The 13,705-nt window shown below is 43.1% G+C and overlaps 1 protein-coding gene across 1 annotated transcript in view; it reads right to left on the reverse strand.

The window, feature by feature from the left end:
• The window catches only part of LOC137038382 (acylamino-acid-releasing enzyme-like), a 47,218-nt gene that overhangs the window by 513 nt on the left and 33,000 nt on the right, over positions 1–13,705 (reverse strand). Inside the window, exons 19-22 of the mRNA XM_067412886.1 lie at positions 10,045–10,133; positions 9,650–9,840; positions 8,378–8,480; positions 3,769–3,875 (exon numbers count right to left, since the gene is read on the reverse strand). Coding sequence (XP_067268987.1) covers positions 3,769–3,875; positions 8,378–8,480; positions 9,650–9,840; positions 10,045–10,133 — 490 coding nt within the window. The remainder of the gene's footprint in view (positions 1–3,768; positions 3,876–8,377; positions 8,481–9,649; positions 9,841–10,044; positions 10,134–13,705) is intronic.

Consider the following 13,705-nt stretch of genomic DNA (forward strand, 5'->3'; position numbering starts at 1 on the left):
CCAATAATCAGAGAAACGATTAGAATGAACCGCTAGAATTATAATCATAAATCCCTTAATAATACATGAACAAATACAGACAGCGAACTACTGTATTTATTACGGTATTTTATTATCTGACATGCATTTGACAGTAAAGGTCCTTTCACACCGGACGCGTAACGAAAAAGCAAATATTTCGCATGCGAATATTTCGCGTCAAAACCATTCACATCAGCTGCGACACAAATTTGCGACGTTTCAGAGCTCCAACATCCAAAACATTCACAGAGACAGCTGAGAAAACACGGACACTTCCTCATTCAGTGAAGACGAGCTTTTCATTTTATTTAAAGGACCGAGAAGAAGGTTTTGGGAGCAGCCAGTCTTAAAGAACAGAGTCTGAAGGGGAGGATGCTAATCTCTACAGGAGCTAAAGCTTCATCATGACCGCTTCTGCACTTACTTTCTAAAGTCTGTGGGACAACTTGAGGAGCTCATCCTGAGACGGCAGAGCATCTGACGAGACTAACACACACTTCAGGAACCAATCGAGCCGCAGCAGATGTTTCCAGTCGAGTCACAATGTGAACATTTCAGTGCCACAGACGTACTGATGGCAACACGCTCACTTTCTATAATCGCAGACACAAGGTTTAGAAAAAAATCAACTATTTATAAAAGGTAATAACATAAGTTATTATACTAACTTATAAGTTAAGTTATTGCTGTCTGTATCATGCAGTGGGCAAACACAGCTGCAGCTGTACAGCTTACGGTTGTAATCTCATGAGAAATGCAGTGCCTGGCAAAGGTTAAAGTTGACTGAATAGCTTGTGACATCAACTGGACATTTTGTCACCTTTGCTTCCTTGTATGTGATTGGTTAAAGCCGTTTTTGTCGCCGCTAGAGTAAAAAAAAAAATCGACATCGAAACGAAAAAAATAAATGTCGTTTTTTCGCCTCAGCACATTCGCGTTCGGTGTGGAAGCGCTCATTACACACACAGCTGATGGAAAGAAAAAAACATCGCACGAACAGGCATGTGATTGGCTAAGGACAAAAAAGCAGGAAAATATACCATATTTTATAATATAGACCAACCCCACCCCCCGCCGCGCCGCACAAACTGGTGGCGGATCAATACGGACAGTAAAGCAGGACCCATAACAACTTATTTGAACAAAAAAATACATTTTATTGTAATAACTTTTTTGTACAGTATGAAAAATAACTTATTATTTGGTGGATGCATTTTTACCCAATTTAAATAGCTAAATGTGCAAGATGCACATTTTCATGTCAAAAGAGGGCCTCAATTTTTCTATGACTCTTTAGCCTTTGTAGAAAGCTTTTTTAGAGCCTCTACACGTTTCTTTTGGAATTTGCGCCTGGCATGATAAATTAATCTATAATGACGAAATGGGGGTGCAATTCACATTTATTCCACAAGGTGGCGATGTCTGACACACAATGATGAAGTGACGTTTCACTCATAGTTACCTCTGACAGAAAACGAAACAATAATAATTATAATCTGCAAAACTTGAAATCACTCAGTGATTTACTGCAGAGAGCAAGTACTAAACACAATCATATGTTAGTGTCACTGTCTCTTGATGATGGATGTGGTCAAGAAGCTGTCAGTGAGCAAAATATTGATTTTGAAGACGTTGAAAATGAGTTGGAGAATATGCGTGAGATGGCGAATATGAGGCAGATGCTGAATATACTGGTAAACGAGCTCTGACGAGGTCATGATGATGGTATTAAACATCTGCTCAAACTGAACCCTTCCAAGCTCCAAAAGGTAAAGAAATAGGTTTTATTTTATTCTTCTGTAGCTGTTACTCTAACATCAGGAGTTTTATATATTATCGCGACAGGTAGAGGTCTAACGTTATCCATGTTAAATAAGTTATAGAACCGGGTCCCCAATATGTAAGAATGTTTGGCGAAACAGTCATGCATTTAAGGGTTAAGTTATCGAATGGCTTCAGATGACTTTGTCACCCAAACTGACGTGAAAAAAGCGGGGGGCGCCGAAAAGCGCGCTGTTTGCATATATAGCTAGTGCTAGCAAATACAAGTAATGTTAGCTGTCAAGTTAATGTTAAATGCAGCTTAAACATCCTGCCATAGTGGAAAATCAATCAAAATCGATCATCTAATCAATCGACAACAAAGTCAAATTAGTAACTTATAGGTTATATATAGACACAAGCAATAGTATACCCAGATCATCCGATCCGGCGATGTTCTTGTCACGATACAGTCCTTGTTGCCCATCCCGCGATCGTGGTTTCGACCCGGGTTACCATGGTGACGGCTGTAAGATGACGGTCAAACCACCAATTCCCCCCCCCCCGCCCCCGCCCCCGCCATTTTTTTTTTACAGATCTGCATGATTTACGTAGGTCACATTTTCAGGTCGGAAAATCCGGAATTCCGGATTAATCCGGAAAAATCACATCCCTGCACGAATTATTTGCACGCCAAAATCGGGTCCAGTGTGAAAGGGCCTTAATATTATTTATTTTTCTTAGGCTGCGTTCACACTTGTCATGTTTGGTTGGATTAAAACAAACCCTGGCGCGATTGCTCGTTTAGTGCGGTTCATTTGAACACGTGAACACTGCCATCTGAACCCTGGAGCGCACCAAACAAGCGGACCATATAAAGATGGGTCTCGGTCCGCTTCCCAACAAACTCTGGTGCGGTTCGATTGATATATGAACGCCACACGGACCAAAGACATGTGAACGAAGCAAAAACCGGCCGTTAGAGGCCAAACGTGAAACAACGAGGAAGTGCCTCATTAATATTTGGTCCGACGAGCATGCTTCAAAAATGCTACAAAAAACGCACAAAAAGCAAACCTGGCTCTTCTCATCAAAGGACCTGCAGTGTTGCTCATGTGACGGTACAGACGACAGAACGGCCGTCTCTTTTCTGCACAACGGAGGGAATCCTGGAGCTGTTTCCAATGTTTTGAACATTTTATGAGCTCTTCATGAGTTCTCAGCGGGTAAATAATGCCACATGTACACGCATTAAATGATGGCGTTTAATCAGCACACAGCATTGTTCTGAATGTTCGGTAAGCAGCTCCTACGTCATATAAGCCGACCAGTTCGCTAACTTTAGGGTCGCTGTTATAAATGCCAGTGTGAACGCTAAGCGGACCAGGACTATATGTTCTGTTTTTGTTTTTTGGTCCGGACCAAACGAACCGAACTACAAGTGTGAACGCACCCTTAAGCATTAAAGAACTTCAAATCTAACACCACAAACGGAAAAGGGTATTTTAGTTTTACAATACTGTATAAAAACAGTGCAACAAATAAATCTAGGAATATAAAAAATGATGTATTAATCAATCTCTAAACAAACCAAGCGAAAAACAAGCAACCATCTAGGCATACTATTTGTAATAGGAGCGTATTATTATTACATAGAGACGCTGAATCTACTTTAGGCTACAACAGTAGCCTAATATATTCTGTCTATTTCTGTACGTTTAATTTGTAACAGCACAACTTCCTGTGTTTGCAATGCATTCTGGGCAGCGAAGAAGAACCGTGCAGTGGTTAGCTAAAGTTAGCGGTCGTCATAATAACTAACGTTAGGTCTTGTTTATGAATTACGCTATCGGATCGAGTATTTTTCAAGTACTCGTCGATACCGATGCCACAATTTGTTGTGGTATCGTTAATATTTGTGATACTCGTATCGGAATAACTCTAGAAAGGATCCCCAAAGGAAAGCCCGTCTGTGGCCGTACTCACCTCACTGGAACCTGCAGCGCTTTCAGGGCTCTGTAGTACTCAATGCCCTGCTTACTGGGAACACGCTTATCATCTTCACCCAACATCAGAAGAACTGGGGCTTTTACCTGAGGAACAAAGGTGAACACATTTATCAGTTTAGCTTTAAAACTTTCAAATAACACGCATATTTTTAGAAATAAGATGCAAAAATAACTCACTGGACAAACTCAAATTTAATTCCAATGAATTTGTGCCCACAGCCTAAACACAGCCACTCTTCTACATAATGGTAACCCCAAAATTACAGAAACTCCTCAATGTCTAACATAACTGAACATTAAACACTAACACAAACTAACAACATCTTTCCCTTTACTGAAAAACACATAAAATAACACTTTAATCCCTGAATTTACTCTCCTAATGTAGGCCCTCGCAAAGCATGCTGGGAACTACAGATCCACTGCCCAGTTAGTTATGTCAGCACAAATATTTCATGTAGTTTTAACACAAAATAATTAAGTAAACTTCAGTGATTGAACACAATTCAATTAGGTGGAGACAACATTAGATATGTTTAAGTAAAGTGGACAGAATTTTACCCTCTTGAGCCAGAAAAACCAGTGGCCTGTTCCTCAAAGCTGGTTTCAGTTATCCAGGTAAGTTCGAGATTAGTTTGAGCAAACTCTGTTTTTTTGGGCTCTAGAAGGTGGACTGGTTTTTAGCGGTGTTCATCACCACACAGCATTTATTCTGGGTTAAGGCCCTTTCACACTGGACACGATTTTAGAGTGCGAATAATTCGCGCAATGGTTTGATTTTTTGATCAGCTGTGTGTGTAGAGCGCTTCCACACTGAACGCGAATGTGCTGCGGCGGAAAAACACCATTTATTTTTTCGTTTCGATGCCGATTTTTTTTTATTCTAGCGGCGACAAAAACGGCTTCAACCAATCACATACAAGGAAACGAAATGTCCAGTTGATGTCACGAGCTATTCACTCAACTTTAACCTTCGCCCGGTGTGGCGCTTCTCATGAGATTACAGCTGTAGGTCTAGTTAAAGCTGAGTTTGCTACAGACAGCAATAACTTACTTAACCTTTTATAAATTGTTGACTTTTTTCTAAACATTGTGTCCGTGATTATGGAAAGTGAGCGTGTTGCCATCAGTACGTCTGTGGCACTGAAATGTTCACATTGTGACTCGACTGGAAACATCTGCTGCGGCTCGATTGGTTCCTGAAGTGTGTGTTAGTCTCGTCAGATGCTCTGCCGTCTCAGGATGAGCTCCTCAAGTTGTCCCACAGACTTTGGAAAGTAAGTGCAGAAGCGGTCATGATGAAGCTTTAGCTCCTGTAGAGATTAGCATCCTCCCCTTCAGACTCTGTTCTTTAAGACTGGCTGCTCCCAAAACCTTCCTCTCGGTCCTTTAAATAAAATGAAAAGCTCGTCTTCACTGAATGAGGAAGTGTCCGTGTTTTCTCAGCTGTCTCTGTGAATGTTTTGGATGTTGGAGCTCTGAAACGTAGCAAATTCGTGTCACCGCTGATGTGAATGATTTTGACATGAAATATTTGCATGTTTATATTTTGACATTATATTCGCTTATTCGTTTCGCTTTTTCGTTATGCATCCGGTGTGAAAGGGCCTTTAGAGATCGCAAACCCAAACTGGACCAATCAGCTGCAAGTAAAGATGCAATAAAGCCACACCCCCTGTATCTCTCGTCAAAACTTTAGAAATGTTATTTTGCATCTTTTGGTGCTAATTATTAATTATATGAATTATAATCCCTTTGAATTCATATAATATGTTCATATAAATATTATATTAATTGACAAGTAGCCAAACAGCGTGTATTAATTTGAGCTCTTTGTGAAACTATAATTATTACGCATATTTCTTTGATTCACATCATGCATTGACATAGTCAGATCATCTTTCATCTGCCTTCTCAAACTAAAGTGTTTATTTCTGCCTTGTAAACTCATTTTATTTCATGATAATTTTCAGAACGATCTCTCAATCTTCAGAAGAGAGGTGTCCTCAACGGACGCTGTGATTGGCTGTTTGCTGCACGTGTCACTTTCAGGTGCTTCAGAGTTATTTGCTAACTCTGGGTTAAACCTGAGTTGACAGAGAAAGTTTGAGAAACAGTCGAACTTGATCTAAACCAGGTTGGATTTATCTGGATTTGTCAACTCTAAACCTGCTCTGAAACTCAGAGTTTGTTCAGCTTTATGCAACGTTAAGAAGTTAAAAAAAAAATATAGCTGCAAGCAGCAATTATCAGGCCCAAGCACAACAGAATCCATTTCATGTTTTGTTAAATTACAGTGCCACCAATTGGCGCAGTCCCACCTCTTTCTGTGTAGTGTCCCCTTACATACACATGTCAAATTTGGTAAAAATATCTTTCATTTATGAGTTATAGACATTTGTATTGATGAGCATATAAAAAAATAACCCAAAACGAGTTTTGCCACTTACTATCAAAATTTTGACATTTAGCCATTAGCATGTAGTCAACCCGCTGTGATTTTGATTTTCCTACAGTGGTTTGGTTTCGATCAGACGGTGTTAAAGATATTCGCAACAACGTTGAACACACCATAAGGCGAAACCTAGCATGTTTGGAACTGGCAAGGATCCAGGAATTTAAGGACATGACTCCCGTAAAATAATTAATAAAATAAATAAGCATGTGAATATCTGATTTTACCACTAGGTGGCACTGGCTCAAAACTTCTCAGGCTAATTCATGGCATCGAGCCGATGACTCATACTGAGTTTTGTAATGATGCGCTAATGTGTTCATAAAATACAGCATTTTACTACAAAATTATACTATAAAACTACAAAATGGCCGACGCCCAAAATGGTATCATTCAACTCAACATGCCGCCCCGAATCTCACGAGAGATTTTTTTGTATCTCCGGAGCAGTAGGTGGCACTGTGCCGAAACGCTGCAGGTAGGCATGTGCCGATATCAATTTTTCATGCTGCGATTAATTGATGACGTTTTATCACGATATACGATTTTATCACAATATTTAAATAAGTTGCAAAAAAAAAAGTGTTGCCATAGCATAACAGCTTTAAGAACTATTTTTGTAAGAACAAAAATAACTGAATGTTTAAATACAATAATGCACCAAAAATATATACAGATCTGGAAAAAATTAAGAGACCCATCATTGAGAAATCAGTGTTATGTGGTCTCTTGATTTTTTTCAGAGCTGTAAAAGTACAATTTCAAACAGATTAAAGTGCAAAAGAATTAGGCTATGAACAACAGGTACGCTTACAAATTACAATAAGGTCTCATTATTTAATGCATTAACTAAGATTGAGCAATAGCTACATTTGGTACAGAAAGTATAATGTTTTTATTAATGTTAGTTAAGAAATACTGATCATTGTTAGTTTCATCTTAGGTCCATTAAAAGTTATTTTGATTTTGATTTTAATGTTATTAAAAAGTAACTAAGAAATTGACATAGAATGATTAATTCTTTATAAGTATTTTTCATTGTCAGTTTGGTAATAATGAATTAACATGTTAACTAATGAAGTCGTATCTCAAAGTTATACTGAACAATAACAAATAATTAGAACAGTTCTAATTATTAGGGTTGTAGTCCAGATTAAAACATAAAAATGTTTAAATTTGAAAATAAATAGCCTATTAAGTCTTTAAGTATTAAGTATTTGGTGCTGTGATGAACAACATTGAGATTACAAAAACGAATGGCTGTTTTAAAAACTACACGCGGTTTTTGTTTGTTTGCTGGTTTCCGGGGTAACCGCTGCATTCTGCAGTTCATCAGCGCCCTCTGCTGTCACTGAGCGGCACTTCAGCAGCGCGTCTCCTTCACCGGTTCAGTCATGTGCAAACGCACGTTGGGCTTGTTTATATCTGAGCGCGTGTCCCTTTGACGCAGAATACAGCGGTGTTGAGCATTTATACGGTTGATAACCTGTACTAAGTTTGGTCAGAATATGATAAAGCGTTGCGGAGATACAGCCTCACGCTCATTTTGGCAGGCACTTTGTCGAATTCGTTCGTGCGTTATTCGAGAACAGTTTTACGAATCAACCTGAATTCCATAACGTTTTGTCTGCGTGGTCTGAAGATGATCTGGTTAAATCTTTATGAGAATCTGAGTAACGGCAGAGGAGGAGTTCGAGGTTGTTTCACTAGTTTTTTCAGAAAATTCAAAATGGCGTGAAAATTTTAATCATTGATATGGTGGAAATGGATAACTGTTCCACCATTTTGAACATGCTGGAAGAAAATAACCAATCGTCCTGAGCCAAGGAATCAGAGGAAAAAAGAGTTTTGTTTCTATCACTTACGGATCAAGAGTTATTAGCATTAATGTAAGTGCAACATTGGACAGTTGGTGGCGCTAGAGGAACTGAGACTCCAAATTTGCACTGGTGACATTTCAGATTGTCCTCTATGTGTGCGCCAAATTTCACAACTTTCCTGCAAGTGGTTTCATGGGCTGCCATAGACTCAGACGCGGAAGAAGAAGAAGAATAAAAGGAATGCCAAGGATTCCAACAGGAGCTTACACACCGTCAGTGCTCGGCCCCTAATAAACATGCCATACGCTCACCTTGCTCACGTGTTTTATGGGGGACTTGTTCAACATTTGCTCCAGAGTAGCAGGTTCAGTTTGAATATCTGTGTTATATTCATATCCAGCTTCCACCATACACCTGAACACAAACACACCCAGAATCATCAGGTCAATATCACAGTACATTAGCCTTATTTCAATCAAAAGAAAGAAAAAAAAATACATTTAGGAAAAAAAAAAAAAATAATAATATTAACTGTATTGCAATAAAGGTTCTTAGTTGTGTTGGCGTCTCCTCCAACAGGTCTGAGGTCAAACCCTCCATCAGGAGTCAGGCTCTCTAAGCCCCGCCTCTCTGAGGGCTGCTCTGCTGTGATTGGTCAGAAAGCAAGCGCTCGTTATCCTATCTGAATCTCAGCTCTTGACACACAGTGATAGGAACAGTAACGATGGCGTGGGTTTAAGCGTCTCAATATCAGCAGAAAACAGAAAACTCCACCAACCAACGCTTATGCTAATTAACTACAGTGAGTGAGGGTGGGGCTGAGAGCCGCTGCTCAGCCAATCAGGACCAGAGGCGAGTGTTATGCTAATTAACTACAGTGAGTGAGGGCGGGGTTGAGAGCCACTGCTCAGCCAATCAGGACCAGAGGCGAGCGTTATGCTAATTAACTACAGTGAGTGAGGGCGGGGCTGAGAGCCGCTGCTCAGCCAATCAGGACCAGAGGCGAGCGTTATGCTAATTAACTACAGTGAGTGAGGGCGGGGCTAAGAGACGCTGCTCAGCCAATCAGGACCAGAGGCGAGTGTTATGCTAATTAACTACAGTGAGTGAGGGTGGGGCTAAGAGCCGCTGCTCAGCCAATCAGGACCAGAAGCGGGCATTAACAACAGTTAGTGAGGGCGGGGCTAAGAGACACTGCACAGCCAATCAGGACCAGAGGCGGGCAATAACAACAGTTAGTTAGGGCGAGGCTAAGAGACACTGCACAGCCAATCAGGACCAGAGGCGGGCATTAACTACAGTGAGTGAGGGCGGGGCTAAGAGACACTGCACAGCCAATCAGGACCAGAGGCGGGCATTAACAACAGTTAGTGAGGGCGGGGCTAAGAGACACTGTTCAGCCAATCAGGACGAGAGGCGGACAATATGCTATTTAGTTACAAACCCACTGTCAGAATTATTGATGACTCGTTTCAGTTCAGGATCGATTCTTTCTTTTAGGAGGCAATGACTGACAACAATTGCAGCGCTTTTACATAAACACATTAAATCTGATCTGAACTCGAAGGTTGACGTCACTTTACCAGTCTGGAATGTCTGTGCTGCCGATCATGGAGGCCAGATTCGTGACGGGATTTCGTGCCACACACGCCTTGTAAAACTCAGGATACTGTCCAATCAGATGACAAGCCAGGAATCCACCGTGAGAGCCTCCCATCACAGCGATCTTCTGCTCGTCGAACTCACCTCGCTTCAAAACACCATCCACCGCCAGCTGTTTACAGTTACACAGCACATTAAACACACAGGTACAGACTGAAGTATAGTCACAACTCACATGCTGCATTATTCCAGCAGGGCCTACAAACTTCAGAACTTCTGAAAATCCAACAACCAAAATAAATGTACTAACTTGCGAACATGTCATATATTTGGTTATGATCGTGGGACCAGGAGCTCAGTGAGCGCTAGTGTTTACCTGCACGTCTCTTACGTCCTGTGTGCCGATGTTTCCTGGTAAGGAGTAGATGTTATCCTGACCAAACCCAAGTGAGCCTCTGTAATTCACTACGACAGGAAAAACACATAAAATATATAAAATCGGCATCGGCCGATATGAAAAAAATGTGCCGATATGCCTTGCCAATATGATAGCATGTTGATATGTACCTGCGATAACTCGCATTGAGGTCATTCTTGAAGTGAAAACAAGCAAATACATTGCATGTACAGTGATTTATATGAACAGTTTTTAAATTCTGCCTTGAATTTGTGAATGCGCGTGCAGCAGAGTTGCCAGGTTTTTAAAACAAAACTAGCCCAAAACAAGCCCAAAACGAGTCCAAAACAAACCCAAAACTAGCCCAAAACTAGCCCACAACTAGCCCACAACTAGCCCACAACTAGCCCACAACTAGCCCAAAACAAGCCCACAACTAGCCCAAAACGAGCCCACAACGAGCCCAAAACGAGCCCACAACTAGCCCACAACTAGCCCAAAACAAGCCCACAACTAGCCCAAAACAAGCCCACAACTAGCCCAAAACAAGCCCAAAACTAGCCCACATCTAGCCCAAAACAAGCCCACAACTAGCCCAAAACAAGCCCACAACTAGCCCAAAACGAGCCCACAACGAGCCCAAAACGAGCCCACAACTAGCCCAAAACTAGCCCAAAACAAGCCCACAACTAGCCCAAAACAAGCCCACAACTAGCCCAAAACAAGCCCACAACTAGCCCACATCTAGCCCACAACTAGCCCAAAACAAGCCCACAACTAGCCCAAAACAAGCCCACAACTAGCCCAAAACGAGCCCACAACGAGCCCAAAACGAGCCCACAACTAGCCCAAAACTAGCCCAAAACAAGCCCACAACTAGCCCAAAACAAGCCCACAACTAGCCCAAAACAAGCCCACAACTAGCCCACAACTAGCCCAAAACGAACCCAAAACAAGCCCACAACTAGCCCAAAACGAGCCCAAAGCGAGCCCAAAACGAGCCCACAACTAGCCCAAAACAAGCCCACAACGAGCCCACAACGAACCCAAAACAAGCCCACAACTAGCCCAAAACGAACCCAAAACAAGCCCACAACTAGCCCAAAACAAGCCCACAACTAGCCCAAAACGAACCCAAAACAAGCCCACAACTAGCCCAAAACGAACCCAAAACAAGCCCACAACTAGCCCAAAACGAACCCAAAACAAGCCCACAACTAGCCCAAAACAAGCCCAAAACGAACCCAAAACAAGCCCACAACTAGCCCAAAACGAACCCAAAACAAGCCCACAACTAGCCCAAAACGAACCCAAAACAAGCCCACAACTAGCCCAAAACAAGCCCACAACTAGCCCAAAACGAGCCCACAACTAGCCCACAACTAGCCCAAAACGAGCCCACAACTAGCCCAAAACGAGCCCACAACTAGCCCACAACTAGCCCAAAACGAGCCCAAAACGAGCCCACAACTAGCCCAAAACGAGCCCACAACTAGCCCACAACCAGCCCACAACAAGCCCAAAACAAGCCCACAACGAGCCCACAACTAGCCCACAACGAGCCCACAACTAGCCCAAAACGAGCCCAAAACGAGCCCACAACTAGCCCAAAACGAGCCCACAACTAGCCCACAACCAGCCCACAACAAGCCCACAACTAGCCCAAAACGAGCCCACAACTAGCCCACAACTAGCCCACAACTAGCCCAAAACGAGCCCAAAACGAGCCCAAAACGAGCCCACAACTAGCCCACAACTAGCCCAAAACGAGCCCACAACTAGCCCACAACTAGCCCACAACTAGCCCAAAACAAGCCCACAACTAGCCCAAAACTAGCCCAAGACGAGCCCACAACTAGCCCAAAACGAGCCCACAACTAGCCCACAACAAGCCCAAAACAAGCCCACGACTAGCCCAAAACTAGCCCACAACTATGCCTTGCCAATATGATAGCATGTTGATATGTACCTGCGATAACTCGCATTAAGGTCATTCTTGAAGTGAAAACAAGCAAATACATTGCATGTGCAGTGATTTATATGAACAGTTTTTAAATTCTGCCTTGAATTTGTGAATGCGCGTACAGCAGAGTTGCCAGGTTTTTAAAACAAAACTAGCCCAAAACAAGCCCAAAACGAGTCCAAAACAAACCCAAAACTAGCCCAAAACAAGCCCACAACTAGCCCAAAACAAGCCCACAACTAGCCCAAAACGAGTCCAAAACAAACCCAAAACTAGCCCAAAACTAGCCCAAAACAAGCCCACAACTAGCCCAAAACAAGCCCACAACTAGCCCAAAACGAGCCCACAACGAGCCCAAAACGAGCCCACAACTAGCCCAAAACAAGCCCACAACTAGCCCAAAACAAGCCCACAACTAGCCCAAAACAAGCCCACAACTAGCCCAAAACAAGCCCACAACTAGCCCAAAACAAGCCCAAAACGAGCCCACAACGAGCCCACAACGAGCCCAAAACGAGCCCACAACTAGCCCAAAACAAGCCCACAACTAGCCCAAAACAAGCCCACAACTAGACCAAAACAAGCCCAAAACAAGCCCACAACTAGCCCACATCTAGCCCACATCTAGCCCACAACTAGCCCAAAACAAGCCCACAACTAGCCCAAAACGAGCCCACAACTAGCCCACAACTAGCCCACAACTAGCCCAAAACGAGCCCATAACGAGCCCAAAACGAGCCCACAACTAGCCCACAACTAGCCCAAAACAAGCCCACAACTAGCCCAAAACGAGCCCATAATGAGCCCAAAACAAGCCCACAACTAGCCCAAAACAAGCGCAAAACGAGCCCAAAACGAGCCCACAACTAGCCCAAAACAAGCCCACAACGAGCCCACAACGAACCCAAAACAAGCCCACAACTAGCCCAAAACGAACCCAAAACAAGCCCACAACTAGCCCAAAACAAGCCCAAAACGAACCCAAAACAAGCCCACAACTAGCCCAAAACGAACCCAAAACAAGCCCACAACTAGCCCAAAACGAACCCAAAACAAGCCCACAACTAGCCCAAAACAAGCCCACAACTAGCCCAAAACGAGCCCACAACTAGCCCACAACTAGCCCAAAACGAGCCCACAACTAGCCCAAAACGAGCCCACAACTAGCCCACAACTAGCCCAAAACGAGCCCAAAACGAGCCCACAACTAGCCCAAAACGAGCCCACAACTAGCCCAAAACGAGCCCACAACCAGCCCACAACAAGCCCACAACTAGCCCAAAACGAGCCCACAACTAGCCCAAAACGAGCCCACAACTAGCCCACAACTAGCCCAAAACAAGCCCACAACTAGCCCAAAACGAGCCCATAATGAGCCCAAAACAAGCCCACAACTAGCCCAAAACAAGCGCAAAACGAGCCCAAAACGAGCCCACAACTAGCCCAAAACAAGCCCACAACGAGCCCACAACGAACCCAAAACAAGCCCACAACTAGCCCAAAACGAACCCAAAACAAGCCCACAACTAGCCCAAAACAAGCCCAAAACGAACCCAAAACAAGCCCACAACTAGCCCAAAACGAACCCAAAACAAGCCCACAACTAGCCCAAAACGAACCCAAAACAAGCCCACAACTAGCCCAAAACAAGCCCACAACTAGCCCAAAACGAGCCCA

This window comes from Pseudorasbora parva, chromosome 13, assembly GCF_024679245.1.
Source record: "Pseudorasbora parva isolate DD20220531a chromosome 13, ASM2467924v1, whole genome shotgun sequence".
NCBI lineage: Eukaryota > Metazoa > Chordata > Actinopteri > Cypriniformes > Gobionidae > Pseudorasbora > Pseudorasbora parva.